The 21,142-nt window shown below is 43.2% G+C and overlaps 1 protein-coding gene across 3 annotated transcripts; it reads left to right on the plus strand.

Moving 5' to 3' along the window:
- The first annotated feature begins 88 nt into the window (after positions 1-88).
- On the plus strand, positions 89-20,387 carry DCLRE1A (DNA cross-link repair 1A). 3 transcript variants are annotated; one of them, XM_055119034.1, is made up of 10 exons: positions 89-280; positions 780-1,909; positions 4,130-5,770; positions 7,562-7,695; positions 8,716-8,834; positions 10,281-10,421; positions 12,437-12,582; positions 13,824-13,978; positions 17,041-17,182; positions 19,856-20,387. In XM_055119034.1, the coding sequence occupies exons 2-10, from the start codon at positions 1,423-1,425 to the stop codon at positions 20,014-20,016; spliced, it is 3,126 nt and encodes a 1,041-aa protein (XP_054975009.1). In that variant the 5' UTR covers positions 89-280; positions 780-1,422; the 3' UTR covers positions 20,017-20,387. The 3 variants fall into 3 exon arrangements, with proteins under 3 accessions (XP_054975009.1, XP_054975010.1, XP_054975008.1); XM_055119035.1 differs by lacking the exon at positions 89-280 and adding an exon at positions 463-611; XM_055119033.1 differs by lacking the exon at positions 89-280 and having other exon boundaries at positions 482-1,909.
- The last annotated feature ends 755 nt before the right edge of the window (positions 20,388-21,142 follow it).

Genomic DNA, 21,142 nt, shown 5'->3' on the forward strand with positions numbered 1-21,142 from the left:
GGCTGGACGTTCGGGGCGGCAGATTCCACAAGCGCCCTCCGGTGTGTTTGTGGGCGGTGGAGGGGGTCCCCGGCTCCCACCTCGCACCCAGATACACGCACACCCTAAGCTTTGGAAATTGGCGGGTCGGAGAACCCAAAAGTAAAAAAATGCAACCGATCCGCGGGAGCGCCCGGGGCGCGCGTGGGGTGACGGTGCCTCCCGAGGCCCGCGGTCGCACGATTCGACACAGGGCGGCGCGGCCCGCCCGCAGGAAGCCGTTCCCGCCAAGACCAGGAAGGTACGGGACGTGAGGGTTGTGCTCCCGGGACAACTCTGGACGCCCGGAGGCCACTCGAGCGGCCGCCTCGCGCCCGCAAGGCGTCACCCCCGCGTGCTGAAAGTGCGGGCGCGAATGCCTCGGCTGCGGGGGAGGGGGGAGGGGACCGGCCGGGGGAATCGGAAGCAGCTGCAGCCCCGAGCCCGGGCGCCAGGGCCAGGTGGCAGCGGAGCATCCCCGGGCTTTCCCGAGGGTGGGGGCCTTGCGCGGGGACCCGGCTGTGCTGGTCGCCCCCCCCCCTCCCGGCTCCCTACTCTGAGCCAATGAAGGCCTCCCGGGTTATCCCCCAAAGGTAGAAGCTGGGGGAGGTGTCAGGGGCAACTCTCCGTGGGTTTGAGGCTGGTGCAGAGCCATCTGGCACTCTCCAGGGCAGACCCCCTTGTAGCCCCCCCTCCTGGGAATGTGGCCCCAGTGCTAGCACGACTTCATATGATTTGACTTGTGTTTGCTCATTGTGCAGTTGGTTTATTGCTGCCGGAGGAGGAGGTTGGACAGACGCCCGAAACTGACGCTGTTGAATATCCAGGAGTCACAGATCAAGGGCGGTTAAGCCTGTTGCAAATCCTGCACCTTTGATTATGGTGGAACTAGTAAAACAAGGTCGCCTCTTAGTGTTTGGACTAACCTGAGGAGCCAATTGCACAGAGACTGGGGATTTGTGAGTTATTTGGGCCATTGTCCAATTGAAAGAGAACTGACATGCGCTTTATAACCTATTTTCAGACTTTGTCTACAGACTACACTCTTAAGACAATACTTCCCGTGAGGGATTGATTTTCAGACTGTTACTTTTTCTTATTTTTTATTTTTATGAATCAAATCGTGGGAAAGATCAGGATTCCACTGAATGAGGTAACAGTCACCATATAAAACTCAAAGGCTTGCCCCCCCGCCCCCCATGGTGGGTCCTCTTAATTTTGTTGTATAAATGGAACAACAATTATTCTCAGCCATCAGGTCTGTAGTTTGTCAATACAATCATTGCGGGAAGTTCAGATTCCAACAGATTAGTGGCATTTTGGTTTTCCTTTCTGTTCTCAACAAAACAATTCCGTTAAAAACGCTTTATAAGAAGTGGACTCAAGAAGATTGGTGCTTTTTTAATGACAAAAAATTATTTTGCCATGTTGGAAGACTCTCCTTCAGAGGAAGAAATCTGGGAATATAAATCCAAAAGAAAACCAAAACCAGTGCACCCAAACAAGAACTCTGGGAAGATCTCAAAATCTGTTGAAAAAGCAACAGATGGGACATACCAATCGAAACGAAAGAGAAATAAAAAAAGGCCGGTAGATGCTCAAGAGACTGTGAAGGTCCCGGAAATGTGCTTGGGAGAGGCGATTAGTGAGAACTCAGTAGTTTCCGGTCAAAATTGTAGTGGTGAAGACAGCATCCCACAGTCCCAGCAGGAGGAGACCACCCCCAGAAAGCACCGTCGGACCCCCAGGAACAAGCAAGCGACACCAAAGAGTCGCCCAGTTTATGATGGATACTGCCCCAACTGCCAGATGCCTTTTTCCTCATTGCTAGGTCAGACACCTCGATGGCATGTTTTTGAGTGTTTGGATTCTCCACCTGCCTCTGACATAGGTAAGATGATAAACAGGTAGTGATCTGAAACCCCGGCATTAACAGTAACATAAATCACTGTGCATCAAACAACAGCTGAGAGGAAAGTAGATCCTACATTTTCAGAAAAAAAAAAATTTAATAGAAAAATAGTATATATGCTCTTCATAGTAACCATAACTCAGAAAAAAAAAGTTTTTACTTTATAGTTTCTCATTTTATTTCTTAAATGATTTAAGTCATTGCTACCTTTATCTGGCAAGAGCTGTAGGTCCACACTCCGTAGGGTTAGGGGGGCTATTCCCAATGTGTTGGGAGGGGTGGGGTGAGTCATTTCCAGTGTTGTTCAGAGTACCCTAGTCCTTAAGATTAAACCCAGGCCTCCTGGTACAAAGCACGCAATCCTTTGAACACTCTCCCTGGCTCTTGGGCCGAAGATCAAAGTGAAGATGCAAAGTCACTTTTTAAAACTTGCATTTGTCTTTCTTGTAAAAGTGTAATAAGTAAAAGCCCTAAGACTTAACTAGCGATTTGCTTTGAAGTGGCTTGAAAATCAGAAAAGTTGAGAGTCCCATTGTGGACAGTTCATATTAAAATGCTATTTTATCTTTTTAAATTAATTAATTTATTTTTAATAGAATCACAGTGATATACACATTCACAAAGTTGTTCATGATTGAATTTCAGTCATATAATGTCCCAACACCCATCCCTTCACCATTGTACTTTTCCTACCGCCAATGGTCCCAGGGTCCCAGTTTCCCTCCTGTCCCCCCACCCTGTCCAACCGCCTGGTCACTATGGTAGGCACTTCTTTCTCTCTCTCTCTCTCTCTCTCTCTCTCTCTCTCTCTCTCTCTCTCTCTCTCTCTCTCTCTCTCTCTCTCTCTCTTATGGTTTGCTATACAGACAATGAAAGGTTATCAGGTATATCCCTTTACCTGTGACTTTCACTGCCCACACACTCTTGTGGCTAGCTTCCAACCATTGACCTGTCTTTTTGACCCCTGTTTACCTTTACCTTGGATACTAGTCTCATCTATCTATCTATCTATCTATCTATCTATATCTATCTATCTATCTATCTATCTATCTATCTATCTGTCTATCTAATATCTCACAAATGAATGTAGTCTAAAATGTTATTTTAGAAGAAACCATCTCTCAGCAATCTTTTTCTCTTCATTTTCCATTGATTGAAGAGATTCTTGTATAGGCTCTTCTTGAACTGCATTCAGGAAGAGACTGTTTTGTAAAGCGGTTTTGTAAAGCGGTTTTAAGTGGCTTTAAGCAAAGAAGCCCTGCAATGTAAAGTCATGTTTTGACAACCTCCAAAGTTAACTTACAAGAGGCTATGCTGAGGTGCTTACAGAACGTTATTGTGAGGGCAGTACCAGTCTTTCTTTATATTGCCTCCCACATCAGCTGCTGAAACTGATGGTGTCAATTTAAAGTCCTGTTAAAGTTACATTTCGTGTAATAAGTGCATTTTAAAGGAACTCATATTTGTGAGTTATTCGTGGAAAAGAAGTGCTATTTTGGGGGGGATGTTTTGAATCAGATCCAAGGCTTTTGTTAATCTTTAAAAGTATTTTATTTTTTCAGAAAAGATTTTGAATTGAGAGCTGGAGCAATAGCACAGTGGGTAGGGCATTTGCCTTGTACATGGCCGACCCGGGTTCGATCCCCAGCATCTTACATGGTCCCCCGAGCACCGGCAGGAGTAATTCCTGAGTGCATGAGCCAGGAATAACCCCTGTGCAACACAGGTGTGACCCAAAAGCAAAAAAAAAAAAAAAAGACTTTGAATTGAGTTAAAAATAATAGTTACACCTTGCAAACCTGTACTGGGTTAGCGTTATTTAATGCTGACATTTTGATAACTACTTAATCTACCTATGGTCTAGTTACTTAAAAAGGGGCTCAAGGCCCCACATCAGGTCGTTTCACTGAATGTCAAGGTTGCAAAAAAAAATATTTAGCCACACTGAAAGACTTGTGAACCTGCAATAACTAAAATTTAATTCAAAACCAATCGAATAACAAATTCGAGAAATGCATGGCCTTGCTCATCCTTCATGTGTTGCATTTCTTGGGCAAAAGGGTGACCAAAAATGTTTAAGATTCCAAGTAGGATTCATAGGCTTTCCACAACGACTTTCCTCTGCGTGTTGGCCAGTGTTCTGAAACCTTAGTCTGGGGTTTGAATCCCTAACACTTTTGTATTTGTTTCGTTTTTTAGAGTGTCCTGATGGCCTTCTGTGTACCTCGACAATCCCTTCTCATTACAAGAGATATACTCACTTCCTGCTGGCTCGAAGCAGGGCCAGTCGAAGTCCTCCCAGCAGCTCCTCGCACCTGGCCACCCTTGCTTCCAACCACACTGACCCGGACTTGCCTTGTAGCTTTGAGGAAAAATGGTCTCTGTGTCAGAAACAAACTGAGGACGTCAAAAACGTCCTAGCTGCTTCCTCAAGGGTGACACCACCGGGCGTGAGATCTCCGTCTGCAGCTGAGAAACTTTCTTCTCTGACAAACAGCCCAAGACCCCAACAGATTCCCCTGTTTACAGAACTTGCTAATAATGACAAACGGAGCGGAGTTGGTTGGCGGCTTGCTGATGAAGTAGACAGCCCACACAACTCACAACAGAGAAATGCACCGTTGCTAGAAAAGGATGTTAGCAACGATGAAATTTCCTATTCGCCTCTTCAAAGTGAGGAGGAAGCCGACGAGATCACTAGGAAGTTGGATGATTCCCAACAGGAACTGTTCTTCACGGAAAGCTCTAAAGATGATGACCTAGAAGATAACGGCTCTCCTTGGCTTAAAAATCTCCCGTGTCCCTTACTGTTGGACCAAGAGAAGAGCCCCCCAGAGGTGAACAGCTTCTTAAATGAGAATGAATGCAATCAGGGCTTGTCTAAATGCAATACTCGAATTGATTCGTCTCCACTTCTTTTCCAAAGTGAGGGTGATGACCCAGCAGAGACGGAAGGGGATTTTCTGTCGTTTCCAGCGGCCTTAGTCAGGGGTCTTAATTCTCAGTATCAAACCACTGGAACAAAAACAGCAGAATTTCCCTCACCTCAATCAAATAAACAGAAACAGGCAATTAGAGAATCAGCTGATGACAATCAGCATTCTCTCCCCTTACTTAAGAGTGAAATGGCCTTTGAAAGCCAGGGAGGAGGGTGTCAGTCTTTCCCTCCAACCCAAAGCAGAATTAGAGAGTCGCCAAGTAAACCCTTCAGTACTAAGAACAGTACTTCAGCATGTTCCTGCAGGAAGGCAGTAGACGGTGTGCAGAATAGGAAAGTCCCAGCCTCAAGTAGAGAGAAACTTCCGAGCACACCTACTGCTTCTAAGTCTCTGCAGATACTGTCCTCTGGTAAGGCAGCAGCAGACCAACCGACTAAGGCGATGAAGCAGATGGATATCGGTGTTTATTTTGGGTTACCACCCAAAAAGAAAGAAGAGCAAGTGCCAGGGGAAAGTGCCTTCGAAGGGAGGAACTCAGATCCAGTGGCGAGTCCGAATGAAAAGAGATCTCGGCAGTACAAGAGGAAAGCAGAAAAATCTTTAAGTGACATAGAGTTTGATGCAAAGAATTTAAATGAGAGTTGCCTGGAATTATCTAATCAGAGACTGCAGCGTCAGAGAAAGAGACGGAAAAAGTCAGATTTGGTACCAGGAAGAGAGAATCAGAAGTCAGATCACCTCATGAACGAGGCAGAATTAGAAGCAGTCAGCTTAGGCAAAGACAAAGTTCAGATAAAATCAACTTGTGGCAGACCACAGAGAAGGAACATGAAAACCGCAGAGTCATATAACACAGGAGAATTAAGAAAAAGAACATGTCCGTTCTATAAGAAAATACCTGGTAAGTTGAACTGTCGATGTTCCATTTAACCGAGTTTTTTAAATGTCGCGGTCATTGCGTCTATTGTGTATGTGAGTACAAAACAATTTTGGGGTTTCCTTTACTCTTCATAATACTTCATTGGCCTATAATACAATGGAGGAGGGGAGGGCGTTTCCCCCTAATTCAGGAAACTCTTACTAATATTTCTGGATGCAGGATATTGTACTAGTTAGGTAGATTACACATTTGACAAAGATCAGTAAAGATCAGCATAATCCGGAAGGAGGTAAGACTCTAATCAAAGGCTTTCCCTGATCACTTTAGAAAAATGCAAAGTGCTGAATAGTTTAGGCGGGGAAGATATTGCAGGTTTTATATGTCATAATCCATGCCAGGTATTGTTCTTAGGCCACAACTGGCAGTGCTCAAGGTTTATTTCTGGCTTTGTGCTCAGGGATCACTCCTGGCAATTCAGGGACCGTATGTGGTACCCAGGATTGATCCTGGGTGGGCTGTGTGTGAGACAAGCCCCTTCACCCTGTCCTGTCTCTCAGGCTCTTCTTTTATTCATTTGTTCATAGAGTAAAGGGTCTGGCTGTCCCCATGACAACTCAGCTCTGAAAATGAGATTAGTTGCTGGGGAGGGGATTGGGAACATCCTGGGATCACTGGGTGTCACCAGGCTTGGGATGTCCTATATTTTAACCATATTAATGAACTTGTGTCTTACCCTTTTCGTGTTGTAGTTTCTCAGAACTTTATAGATGAGTTATAGCTGTCGTGAAATGAATTTTATTAGTGAAGAAACCATTAACTCTTCTCAAGACTGCCCAGATACACTTGGCTTCAGATGTTTTAAATGTTTTTCTATGGTTTGTTCAAAATATTCGTGTAAAGAATAACATTTATATATACTATAGTACTAGTTTTGCTTTCGATAATTATTTTTAATTTTTGCATTTTAAGTGGGCCTAAATAGAATTATCTGTGTTAATAAACCTCTTAAGTTGTGGACTTCTGCTTATTATGTATCACTAGTAACACATCTGGGTTTTTCTTTCATGAATATATTTCAAATCTGTTCCATAATCCCCCCACCCAACCCCACCCCATTACTACTTTTCTAGAAACTTTGAGATAATCATTTTGCTTGTTTCCTTCCCCTGCCTACATCCTTGCCCTCACCCCACTATGAAATACAAAATAATCGCAATTCTTTTTATCCACTCTCCTATTATGGCATGTTAGCAGGCTACCGATCTATGGCAAAATTCACATTATTTATGTCTTCAACCCTTTTTGCCCCCTTGGAAGTATAGCAGTATTTCCCTCCCTACTCCCCAGGGACAGTTTCTGTAGTGTCCCCCCCAAGCCTCTCCAGAAGTGATCCCGGAGTGAAGAGCCAGGAGTAAGCCCTGGGCACCACTGGGTGTGCCCCTCACTCCTTCCCCTCCCCCCCAAAATAACACAACAACAGCAACAATGGCAAACAGAGGGCTGGAGTGATAGCACAGCGGGTAGGGCATTTGCCTTGCACACGGCCGACCCGGGTTCAATCCCCGGCATCCCATATGGTCCCCCAAGCACTGCCAGGAGTAATTCCTGAGTGCAAAGCCAGGAGTAACCCCCTGAGCATCGCTGGGTGTGACCCAAAAAGCAAAAAAAAAAAAAAAAAAAAAAAATGGCAAACAGAGTTAAGTTGAAATTGAGATGTGAAAATGTGAGAGGGGTCTGGAGTTTTCATCAGATTGGCTGTCTTGTCCTTTGCTGGCTGTTGCTCAAGCTGCCAGGCCGTTATTGTCTCTGTAGGAACTGGATTCTCAGTGGACGCCTTTCAATATGGACCGATTGAAGGCTGCACAGCCTATTTTCTCACACACTTTCACTCCGATCACTATGCTGGCTTGTCTAAAGCCTTCACCTTTCCAGTTTATTGCAGCCAGGTAAGTGGCCTCCCCTCTGCATCCCTAATGCACTCCACACTTGCATGGTGCAGTGAGTAAGCGACTGGTTTTGAAAGACTAACTCCAGTGACAGCAAGAGCAGTCATTCTTCTTGAAAAGGTAAAATCAGTTGGATACTCGGAGCCTAAAAGTAATTGAGTCACTGCACGTAGTGACAGTAGGTCTTTGAAATAGGCTTTCTTGTGTGGAAATAATAGATCTAGTGCTGCCGAGTGTACTGGACCTAAGTTTCTTCCAATCCATATTTGTTGAGGATCTCAAAGAGCCTCACACAGAATACTTAACTCCACAATTCCAGAGACTTCAGGGGAAGTCTTTATCAGTTAACAGCACTGAGGGATGGTCTGTGGTGGGAAATGAGAACTGAGAAGAGAATGCTTCACTGTGTCTCGAAGAGGGTCGGGGAAAACTTTGTGGCAGAAGAGATACCTTAAAGTAAGTCCTGAAAGTCAAACATTCTAATGCTTCTCCTGAGGGTTTGGGCTCAGATTCCATTTCATCCTCACAGTGTGCTTGAATTATCTTCTTTGTCTCCGTGGAGATATGCCTCCTATCTCAGAGCAAATGATGGCTGGGCCTGGCTTGAAACAGTTTTGTCCTATTCCAGAAGCACGCAGAGAAAAAGGGAGGAAAATATTCCAAGAGGATGGAGAGATAGTATTGGGGGCACGCACAGGTGACATGCCATGCCAGATGCATTGGGAGAATTCAGAACCGCTAACCAGGAGACAGGAAATGACAGAAAATAATCTTGCAGAATTGACCAGGGCCAGAACTGAGGGTTTTTCTATCGGCTGGAATGAAGGACATCTTAGGTGAGGCACAGGAGACAGTGTCTAAGTAATGGTCTTTTCAGGATGTTCTGAAAGGCTGGCATGAGTATTAGTGAGAGAATAGGTACTCCGTTCTCAGGTTCTATGATGCTCATGATCTAAGCTAGATACAATAGAAGCCGTTAGGATTTTTCTCTGTCAGCCACAAGAACATTCTGTTTTTCAGATAACTGGCAACTTATTGAAGAGCAAACTTCATGTGCAAGAACAATATATCCACGCATTGCCAATGAACACCGAATGTATAGTGAATGGTGTCAGTGTTGTTCTACTTGATGCTAATCAGTAAGTCACTTTAATAATAGCCTTTTACAAGTATGTCAAAGGAAAAAATGCCTTGGCATGGTTACTTAAGAACCTTTCTATTCGAAATAATGTCGAGTCTATTTTCATCATGGGTATTGTTCTGGAGTGTTAAATAATGCTTTTGTCTGATTTTGATATTCATAAAAGATTGGTTTCATGATGTATTCCTCCCCTTTCTCTTTTCTGAAGATTTTGTCGTATTGAATGTGGATATAACTTCCTGGTAAAATCACTGAGATCTGAAGGTTTGAAGTAGGGGGGTAAGGGGATGGTTTTAGACGACAAATACCATTGCTTCCGGTGCCGTGCTGGAATTCATAATGAAAGTTCGGTGTGTCTGTCAGTCATTTCCAGACTCCAGGTGTCAGGCAGTTGACTCGGACCACCTTTAAGTGATGGCTCAGTGGGGCAGGATTTACAAGACCCAGAAAGACTATCGTTATCTTCCTAGCGGGGTAGATTATCTCAGCAAGAGAATGCAGGCTCATGTCAGCAAAGGACAGCAGGACACAGAAGCAAGGACAAAAGGAGAGCCCCCGGACAGGTGTTCAGGGGTCCCCATCAAGTGCTTCTCCCAGCTGCACACAGGAAGGGACGTCACCGGAACTGCACACTGGAGCTTCGCTTTCACTGGTTTTTCTTGCGGGTCGGTCTTTAACGCAGGAAGCGCACGGGACTGACCTCCGTTACTCAAACTCCAGTCCCCTGAGCAAAAGCCAGAGCTTTCACCATAGATAACACTGGTAGCACGAAGATTTTTCTCTGGGAATTCCAGGCTCATCACCTCAGGCTCTTACCAGTAGCTCTGAGGATGGCTCCGAACAGATCTCCCAAAGGCCAACCAGGGCTAGGCTTAAGGAGAGGCCTTTCCCGGGAATGCGGCTGGCTTAAGGAGTCAATCCTTCCCTGCCTTTCTTTTCTTTTTTTCTTTCCCTTTAATTGATGTCAAAGTCCTAACGTTAAAGTGCTATATTGGGGACCACAGTGATAGTGCAGAGGAAGGGCACTTGCCTCGCACACGACCTACAGGGTTTGATCCGTGGCATCCCATATGGTCCCCCAAGCACCGCCAGGAGTAATTCTGGAGTGCAGAGCCAGGAGTAACCCCTCAGCATCGCTGGGCGTGACCCAGAAAGCCACAAACTAAAACCGAAAGTGCTACATTGCCTCTGGAGGATAACGCGCTCTGTGGTCAGCTGACAGAGTGTCCTTTGGATGCTGAAGTAAGCTGCGTTAGGATGGGATATTATGGTGGGATCAAGGGACAGTAGTGGAGGGAAATGGACACTGGTGGGGGGTATGGTGCTGGAATGTCGTCGACATGAAACTTTATCATTGACAGTATTACACAGCTGTAAAGCACAATATTATAAAATTGTCAAGAACAGTGACTTCAAAAAGCTCCTCTGAAATGTTTGTGTTCAGCTGTCCAGGTGCTGTCATGATCCTTTTTCATCTTCCTAATGGCCTTGTCATCTTGCACACGGGGGACTTCAGAGCTGACCCCTCCATGGAACGGTCTCTGCTGGCTACCCAGAAAGTCCACACGCTTTATTTGGATACCACGTAAGCCCTCTTTGTGTGTTCGCTGCCTTTCTGCACTGGCTTAGGAGTTCTTCCTGTGTGTTAGGTAGGGCCTCAGGGGGATGACATATATTGTCAATTATTTTAAGGTTTTTGTAAAGGAAGAAATATACCTAAGAACAGATTTGGGAACCCAGGTCTTAACTGACTGTGGCTCAAAACGTTTTTGATTATCTTTTGAAAGTGGAGTTTATGTAAAAATCTTGTGATTGAAACAAAAAAATTTTGAAAAGATGGGGCAGAGTTTTAGAAGATACCATTTTAGATTATCCTTTCAGAGACCAGCTACTGAGTGTATCCATGGAGAACACAGACTCAAATGTTTTCTGTTTCACAGTATTCAAAATTACTCTGTTCGTTCTCAAAAGATTGTTTGTAAGTGACAGTTTTGAATTTCTCAGTGTTAGAAACATAATGATATAAATCATTGTCTTTTAATTCTATATTTTAAAAATACTTTATCAGTTTGTTAGAAATTCTGTGAACTTTTCAACCTGTTTCAGGAAGTCAATTTAATTGGCTTTTTTTAACCAATTTAATTGGCGTATTTTAGCAAAAGATGATCATATTATTCAGTTTTGAACACGATAGCCAATGTTTCCAATTCTTTTATATGTACTTTAAATCCAAGATAAATTAAGAATGTTTAATAAATATTTTCTGTTTAGTTCTATTTATTTTGCATACAATTCTAATTTCTTTGTGGGTATTTATAGGAGAAAGAACTAAATTTTTTTTCTGTTCTACTGGGAAACCATCAAAAACAATTTTGAAAATTGAAGGGGGAAATATTTCTTTGTACCTTCATCCCTCTCGGAGAGCCTGGCAAGCTACCAAGAGTATCTTGCCCACACGGCAGATCCTGGCAAGCTACCCGTGGAGTATTCAATATGCCAAAAACAGTAACAAGTCTCACAATGGAGACATTACTGGGGCCTGCTCGAGCAAATCAATGAATAACAGAACGGCAGTGCTACAGTACAGTGCAGTTTGTGCCTCACAACCTTTTTAGTAAAAAGTACTTAGTTTTGAGATGGAGAGATAGTACAGTGGGGAGACCACTTGCCTTGCGCAGAGCCTACCTGAGTCCAGTCCCTACCATTCCATATGGTTTCCCAAGCCCCACTAGGACTAACTCCTGAGCATTGCCAGGTATGGCCCAAAAACCAAAAACCAAACAAAAAAAAAAACAAATGAGAGTACTTAGTTTTTGTCTAAATTATATATAGATAATGGTGTCAAGCTTAATTTTTTATTGTGTTTTTATGTGATGTGGGCCCAACTGGCTCTGTTGCCTACTATATATAAAATTATATGTAACTGTCTTCTAGGTGGAAAATATCAAATATTAGCTTTCATTATTTGTTTTTATTTTGGGGCCACATCTCGCGATGGTCAGGGATTACTCCTGATTCTACACTCAGAAATCACTCCAAGTGGTGCTTGGGGGACCACACGGGATGTAGGGGCTCAAACCCAGGTCAACTGCCTGCAGGGCAAGCGCCCTACTCACTGTACTGTCTCTCAGCCCATAAATATTAGATTTTCACTTAAAACTGCTTCACTAGATTCTTGTTGAGTTTTGTTAGTTTTATAATTTTTTTATTAAGATAGTTCTGTATTCCAAAATTAATCCTGATCAGTGGTATTTTCCATAATAATTGGGGCTAAAACAAGTGACATTGATGTTTATAATTCAATAGTTAGTGCATCTGACTGTATAGTTCTGAGAGAAAAAGTTAATTTCTTTTTCTGGTTGTGATCAAAGAAATAGAACGGAAGAGATATATTGAAATATTAGAACATTCCACCAGAAATCATCAGTACCTGGTAGCACATAATGTGAGCACCTCCTGTGAGATATTATCAATGGCATTAATACATCTTGCCACCATTGTGTACAATTCTGCTGGGTTATTTTAAAAATAGCATCTGTCTTAATGCTATTATGCTTAATTCTATGACGTTTTTGTTCTTTCCATATATCCGCCTGACAGCTACTGTAGCCCAGAATACGCCTTTCCCTCTCAGCAAGAGGTTATCCAGTTCGCCATCAACACCGCCTTTGAGACCGTAACTCTAAACCCACGTGTGCTGGTTGTCTGTGGCACTTACTCTATTGGAAAAGAGAAAGTCTTCCTCGGTAGGTGGGAGCTGGATCTAATTCACATTAATATATTATAAAGATTAGCTTCTTTTTTGAATAAAGCCCTCCCAGCTTTTGTACTTGCACTTGATAATTACTTCCTGAAATGGTTGACTTTTACCTTTGAAGCTGAATGGAGATTTCATAGAGTTGGGCTCCCTTCAACTTTGAAAGGCTTCAATTAATGGAGACTTTGATAAGTGTGTTTATTATGGTAGTCTTTATTTTACAAAATTAAATAATTTTAGAATAAAGTTTGTTTATACAGAAAATGTCCGAGCTACCTTAGTATCTTAACAAAGTTTGAAGGCTGATCATGTTATATCACTATATTCTTGATAATAATCAATTGATTAAAGAATAGTTTCTTATTTAGTTTATGTAAATAGTATTGTACTGTTTTGTAAAATACTTTCCATTTTTGTTACATATTATCAAATTTTAAAGATCAGAAGTGATCACCAGAGCTATGGTCTAACTGGTAGGGCCTTTGCACACACTGGTCGCTCTCTCACTCTCTCTCTCTCTCTCTCTCTCTCTCACACACACACACACACACACACACACACACACACTCACTCACACACACACGTGCACACATAGATACATGGTTTCTCTCTCTCTCTCTGTTACTCTCTCTCTCTCTCTCTCACCCCCCTTTCCTCACATAGACACACACACCTGTGCTCGCTCTCTTTACCTCTCCCTCCCTGTTTCCCTCCCCCTCTCCCCCCCTCATACACACACACACACACACACACACACACACACACACACACACACACACACACACCCTGGTCTCCCTGGTCTCCACACATATCCATTTACTTAATCTCTGTCTCACACACACACACCTACACTCTGGGTCTCACACACATACATACACACACCTGGTCTCTTTCTCACAGACTCACACCAGCACCAACAGAGTCACCTGTCTAAACAATCGTAGCAAAGATAAGAGGTGAGAAAGGGGTTAACATTTCCAAACGAGGTTTTTGCTCTTCCTCTACCCTCATTCTGTACATCTTTTGCAGCTTTTCAAGAACTGTATGTTTTAAAATGATTTTTTTTTATTTTTCAAAATTTACACAGCCAACATACCACAGAATTATGCAGCCTTTTTAAGATGACAAGAGTAGAAAGTGATTTCTCTCTTAAAAAGTGATAAAGCTGTAACTTAAAAAAAAATGTAAAACCTATAATCTTGCAATCTTAAACCTCTTTTTTGCCTATAGCCATTGCTGATGTTTTAGGTTCAAAAGTGGGAATGTGCCAAGAAAAGTATAAAACATTACAGTGCCTCAATATACCAGAAATGAATTCCCTCATCACAACTGATATGAGCAGTTCCCTGGTTCACCTTCTCCCAATGATGCATATTAATTTTAAGGTAAGCATCAGGAGTTATCTCTTTTGAGGTTGAACAAGAAACCCAAACCTAACGAATATTAACTAGAATCTCATTCTGTCTGCATTTGAAATTAAGTTGTAGTGAACTTGGCCCTCAAATATCTTTCCAGGGGAATATTTGCTGTTTTTAAGTAAGTGTGTGTGTGTGTGTGTGTGTCTGTGTGTGTGTATGCATGCATGCACACACAAGTGTGTAGTGCATAGTGCGTAGTTGTAAACATTAAATTATATACCTACTGGGAGTTTAAGAACTAGAAAATTGCATGCCAGCTAGCTCTGGTCATTCACACCTGCATTGAAGATCGTTTTTCATTTCTTCCTGAGTGAGTAGGGGGAACAGGCACAGGAATCTTAGGTGTTCTTACTTTTCTTCAGCTCTATTCTTTATTAATATTAATCTTATATTACTGTTAACCCTCATGCTTTGATACATGTTGGGATTTTACTTGTGTGAATTAAATGAAATGACGAGTGTATCCTAAGAAGAAGATCCAGCGATGGTGCTGAGGCATAACCTAAGATGCATTTGCTGCTGAGCGTTATTGCATTGATTCAGATGCTCAGATTTATTCCACTTACTAACTTTTTTGATTCCTAGCAGTGGTATCCATCAAACCTCACCACTCAGAACAGTTCAGCACTTGGATTGCTTTTGTATGTGGGCTGTTGCAAAATTCACTGCCAGTGTACAGGGAAGTGTCAGTATCTTTCTGGATTAGTTTTTTGTGTGTGTTCTTCCAGCAGATACCCAGGAGAGGAATTGCTAGGTCTGTTTTGGAATTTTAAGAAACCTCTTTACTGGTTTTCATAAAGACTGAATCAATTTATCTTCCTTCACATGCCTACCAACTTTTGTGCTCCCATATGGTAGTTTTGATTGGCATTTCCCTGAGAATAAATAATGATGAATATTTTTCTCTTTTTTTATATATATATTTTTTATTGAATCACCATGGGATGCACTTACAAAGTTTTCATAATTGAGTTTCGGTCTTACAATGATCAAACACCCATCCCTCCACCAGTGTACATTTTCCACCACCAATGTCTCCAGTATCCCTCCCCCCACTCTCACCCCACCCCACCCCTGCCTCTATGGCAGACAATGCCCTTCTTACTCTCTCTCTACTTTTGGGCATCATGGTTTGCAACACAGATATTGAGAGGTCATCATGTTTGGTCCTTTATCTACTTTCAGCACACCTCTCCCATCCCACAGTCCCTCAAACCATCATTGACTTAGTGATCCCTCCTCTGTCCCGTGAATGAGGCAGGCTTCCAACTGTGCAGCAATCTTCCTGACCCTTGTCTCTATTGACCTTTGATGTTAGACTCATACTATATTATTTTACATTCCACAAATGAGTGCAGTCATTCTATGTCCGTCTCCTTCTGACTCATTTCGCTTAGTGAAATGGACCTCCATGTCCGTCCACTTATAAGTAAATTTCATGACTTCAGTGATGAGTATTTTTCATATGCCCATTGTCTGTCTTACCTGACTTCTTTGGGAAAGTGTCCTTTCAGTTCTTCTCCCTACTTTTTTGACGGGTTGTTTTTGTGGTTGTTGAGTTTTATGGATTCTATTTCTTAGATATTAGCCCATTGCCTGGTATCTGTACGTGAATATTTCCTGTAGTTTATAAAGACTCCCATTTGTGCCCTGGCACTGCATAAGCCCTCCTGGCGCCCCCCAGCCTCACTCCAAGCATTGCTAGGAGTGGCTCAAAAATTTAAGAGTAAAATAAAATAAAGGGGGCAGAGAGATAGCGGGTAGAGCGTCTTCCTTGCACGCAGCTGATCCAGTTTCGATCCATATGGTCCTTGAGCTCACGAGGAGTGACCCCTGAACACAGCCTGGAGTGAGCCCTTAGCATGGCTGTGTGTAACACGAAAGTTTAAAAATAATAGTAGGAAATAAAATGCATGTCTGTGCAGAGTGTGCTGTGTTTGTTTTGTTTTGTGATTTGGGCCTCCCAAGTAATGCTGGGGTGGGTCTGGGAGTTAGGAACCTCCTGGTTGCTCTGCCAAGCTGTGTAGGCTGATGGCTCAGTGCTGTGGGCCCTGGGATATGGTGCTGTTTGGGCCATACTGGGGGCCCCCAGGCCACACCCCTGGTTTGGAGGGAGAGGCCGAGAGGTATCAGTGATGGAACTGGATCTAGTGCACACTGCGCCTGTGCTCCAGGCCTTTGAGCTCTCTCTAGCCCTCTCTGAAGTCAAAAGCATTTCTTTATGTGAGTCAGTGCTCTATTGTTCCATGTGCGTGGGTCTATATTTGGATTGATGTCTGCCAGTACTAATATTAATGCCTCTGACATCCTAATAGTTTATGTTATTTCCAAATAGTGGTAGCACTTGAAGGGATTATTGTTTTTTGCTTTTTGGGTCACACCCGATAATGCACAGGGGTCACTCCTGGCTCTGCATTCAGGAATTACCCTGGCGGTGCTCAGGGGACCATATGGGATGCTGGGAATCAAACCCAGGTCGGCCCTATGCAAGGCAAATGCTCTACCCGATGTGCTATAGCTCCAGCCCCAAAGGGATTATTGTTTTTTGAAGTAGCTATCTGAATTCTAATTTTTCCATATATAGCTCATGTTTACAGACGCCTTGGGGGGGACACACCCAGAAGTGCTCAGTGCTTACTTACTCTTGGGTCTGTGCTCGGGTATCTCTCCTGGAGGGGCTTGGGGGGACCATATGGAATGCCGGCGATTGAATCTGGGTCAGCTGCATGTAATGAAGCATTCCACCTACCTGCTGTCCTATCTCTTTGGCCCCTGGATATCTCATCTTCCCTTCAGAAAAAAAACAAAACATAAGCTTGTGTGATTTTAGTTGACTACAGGGAAAAATATTTTTATTTCCTAGTCACTTTATGGTTTTGAAATCAGAGCAGTAGTTCAGTTGCCCGCTACTGCTTGCCAAATGAAAATTCCCTCTGACTATGCTGATGTAACATCTTTAATCATTCTGTTTATTTCATATAACCTGTCTTCACCAAACACAAAATAAGTATCTTACTTTCATTTAACAGGGCTTACAGAAACATTTGAAGAGATTTGATGGCAAATATGATCAGATTTTGGCTTTTCGACCAACAGGATGGACACATTCTAATAAGTTAACCAGTATGGCAGATGTTACACCTCAGACCAAAGGAAACATTTCGATATATGGTATAGTGACTCAGTTGTTTACTTGTAATGCGTATAATTGTCATTGTCACTGTCACCCCATCGATTTGCTTGAGTGGGCACCAGTAACGTCTCCATTGTGAGACGTGTTGTTACTGTTTCTGGCATATCAAATACGCCACGGGTAGCTTGCCAGGCTCTGCCGTGCGGACGAGATACTCTCAGTAGCTTGCTGGGATCTCTGAGAGGGGCGGAGGAATCGAACCCGGGTCAGGCTCATGCAAGGCAAACGCCCTACCTGCTGTGCTATCGATCCAGCCTAATTACTTTACTTTAAAAAAAAAAAAGCTTTGTAAAATTAAGATCCAAGAAAGGGGACAGAGAAGCCTTAACAATTCAAGAGTTTCAAATTGCTTCAAGTGCTCCAAAATCATATCTTCAGAGCTTGTAAAGTGATACCAAGGAGAGCAGAGGTGTGGATAGGATGTGGCATACAGGGGGTCTCATGTGTGGGATCACTGGTGTCCAGGGGACTCTGCAGGTCTTCTATTTTATTTTCAACTTTGCTATTGACTCACTGTGAGATAGACCCTTATGAAGCTGTTCATGATCATGATTGGATTTCACTCATGCAGTGTTCCAACACCCACCCCTCCACCAGTGTACATTTCCCAGCACCGTGTCCCAGGCTCCCTCCCATCACCCCCACCCCCTGCCTGCTTTTATGGCAGACACTTTTATTTTCTCTCTCTCTCCTCTCTCTCTCTCTCTCCTCTCTTTCCCTTCTCTCTCTCCTCTCTCTCTCCCCCTCTCTCTTCTCTCTCCCCCCTCTCCCCTCTCTCTCTTCTCTCTCCCCCCTCTCCCCTCTCTCTCTTCTCTCTCCCCCCTCTCCCCTCTCTCTCTCCCCTCTCTCTCTTCTCTCTCCCCCTCTCTCTTCTCTCTCCCCCCTCTCCCCTCTCTCTTCTCTCTCCCCCTCTCTCTTCCCCCTCTCCCCTCTCTCTCTCCCCCACTCCCCTCTCTCTTCTCTCTCCCCTCTCTCTCCTCTCTCTCCCCTCTCTCTCCCCTCTCTCTCCTCTCTCTTTCCCCTTTCTCTCCTTTCTTTCTCTCTCCTCTCCCTCTCTCTCTCCCCTCTCTCTCTCCTCTCTTTCCCCTCTCTTTCCTTTCTCTCTCTCCTCTCTCTCTCTCCTCTCCCCCTTTCTCCTCTCTCTCCCCCCTCTCTCTCCCCTCTCTCTCTCCTTTCTCCTCTCTGTTTCTCTCTCCTCTCTCCTCTCTCTCTCCCCTCTCTCTCCTCTCTCTTTCTCTCTCTCTCTTCTCTCTCTCTCCCCCCTTTCCTCCCCTCCCCCCTGCCTTTTGGGTATTGTGCTTTGCAAAAATGTTACTGAAAGGTTATCAAGAATATCCCTTACCTACTTTTAACCCTCAGATCTTGTCCAGCGTGATCATTCCCAGCTATTATTGCCATACTGGTCTCTTCTCTATCTTACCCACCCTCTGCCCCACACACACTTGTGTCAGCCCTCCTAACTCCTGTTTTCTCTGGCCATGGATAGTATTCTTCTGTGGGTTTTTTTTTTTATATATACCACAAATAAATACTGCAGGTCTTCTTGAAGGGATGTTTGGCCTAATCCTGGATGTGCAATATTCCACTGAACCCTGCGGCTGAAAGGGAGGGATCCTGGGGTCACCAGTGAAGGCCAGAGAGGCAGACCTGGTGGCATTCCCTCTGCTGGAGGAAGTGTGCCAGTGTCCTTAGGAGCCGGCTTATTGTGGCACTTGGCTTTCTAAAGAACCTACGTTACTCATAACAGGACCTTTTCTTCCTATCTCTGTTGTATATGATACACAATAAAGAAGAGAGTTGAATTTGGGGGGGACTTAACTTTGTTTTCTATTTGCTTGGTTTTGTTTGGGGCCACACCTAGTGCACTGGGGCTACTCCCAACTCAGTGCTCAGAGGGGTGCTCCCACTTGTGGGAGAATGCAGTGCCAAGGATTGAATCTCATGCCTCCGCATGGAGAGCTGTGATCCATCCTGTTGAACCATCTCCCAGGTCCCTCTTCTGATTTTTTTTGGGGGGGGACGGATGTATGTGTTGGTGTTTGAGGACTGGAACTCCTTTCTTGTTCTGAAAATGAGTTTCCTGCTTGAAGTGTTCAAATACTAAGGCCGGAGCAATAGCAGAAAGGGCATTTGCCTTGACCACGGATGACTGGGTTGACCCCCGGCACCCCGTAGGGTCCTCTGAGCCTACCAGCAGTGACAGAGCCTGCCTGAGCACAGGAATCAGCCCTGAGTAACTGCCATGTGTGCTTCAAGAGCAAAAATAAATTTTAAAAAATTTTAATAAGAAGGTATTCATGTTTATGTATACTTGGGGATTTTTGAAATCCATAAGTATGTCAAGACCTTTCAGGGAAGAATTATTTTAAGAAGAATAAAAACATTATAAATAAGAGCCTTTTAAAATATATATCTTAGTATTTCCATAAAAAGTAATAGAAATCTTTTGAGTCATTTTATTGCTTTTATTCTTTGTTAACTGTAAAAGGTATTAACAGCTTTTCTCCTGAGAAATTCTATTTCTCAGCACAAGGGAGTTTGACAAATATATCCCAGATTGCTTTTTCTTTGTGCTTTTATTTTGGGCTTGTGCTGTTTTCAAAATTCAATTTTATGTTTAGTAGGTAATATCTTTTTCTTTTGAATCATAGGAATCCCTTACAGTGAACACAGCAGCTACACAGAAATGAAACGTTTTGTTCAGTGGCTGAAGCCGAAGAAAATCATACCGACTGTGAATGTTGGCACCTTTAATTCTAGGAGCACCATGGAGAAATATTTTAGAGAGTGGAAATTGGAAGCTGGCTACTAATGTTAGCTGATCGGACTCTGAAATGGTTTAGTAACTGGTGCAGCTGGTACAGAATAACAGAACTTCGGGAGGTTCTCGTTTGGGTGACTCTCATTCACGTCCGAATGCCACAGTCATAATGCTACGAGACTGGTCTCCCCAGGACCTTTGGCTTCTCCATCCTCCCCATGGGAGCAATTATGTTCTACATCCGGTATTAGAAGAGGAAACAGAGACAGACCAGGGACCAAAAGGATTCACAGTATTGGGTAAATGGGATTCAGAGCATTATAGTATTTGTGATCTTTCAGTAACTTAACATGGGCATATTTTTCATGAATCAAATTTTTATATATTATGTACACTTAAATAAAAATTAATTTTAAACTTGCTGTCATGTCCTTTGGTTTTTTTAGGATAGATTTATGTAGGCATGCAGTTTTGTTTTTTTTTTCATTTCGGTGAAAATAATTTAGTACTTGACTCTGAGAAATATGATTCAGAGAGGTCATACAAGGGCTAATGCACTTGCCTTCCACGTGGCCAGTCAGATTCCATCCCCGGGACCTCATATGGCCCCCCCCCCCAGCACCGCCAGGACTGACCCCAGAGGACAGAGCCAGGAATAAACACTGAGTATTGCTGGGTATGGTCCTAAAGTAAACAAAAAAGATTCAGAGAATCTCTACTATCATCCACTAATAAATAGAAAAAGGTTTGCTGAAAGAGGTTCATCCAGACTGTGTACTCGGAATATCAGAGAATGAAAGGTACAGATTGCAGGGTGTTTTAAAGTGAGATTTTGCTGTGTATGACTATTTGTGACTCTTGATCTGGTTATACTGATTAAAAAACTAATCCAATGTGAAAATTGTAATCCTATGCATATATAAAATTTTTTATAGGGGTTTGAATAAAAAGGTAGATAGCAAAATAAATTATACACATATGTATAATCGTGTATTACCTTTCACAACAAAATTAAAATGTTAGTGTCAGTACTTCCATACAAATTATTTGCAATAACAATTTTAATCACCAGAAGGGTAGTATTTCTATGAAACTTATTTTTGGAAGTTTGGATTTTACTATTTGTAGCAATGACCACATTTAGGGGACTAAAGGTTTTTAGGAGTTTATAATGGTT

The sequence above is a fragment of the Sorex araneus genome, chromosome 11 (assembly GCF_027595985.1).
Source record: "Sorex araneus isolate mSorAra2 chromosome 11, mSorAra2.pri, whole genome shotgun sequence".
Classification (NCBI taxonomy): Eukaryota; Metazoa; Chordata; class Mammalia; order Eulipotyphla; family Soricidae; genus Sorex; species Sorex araneus.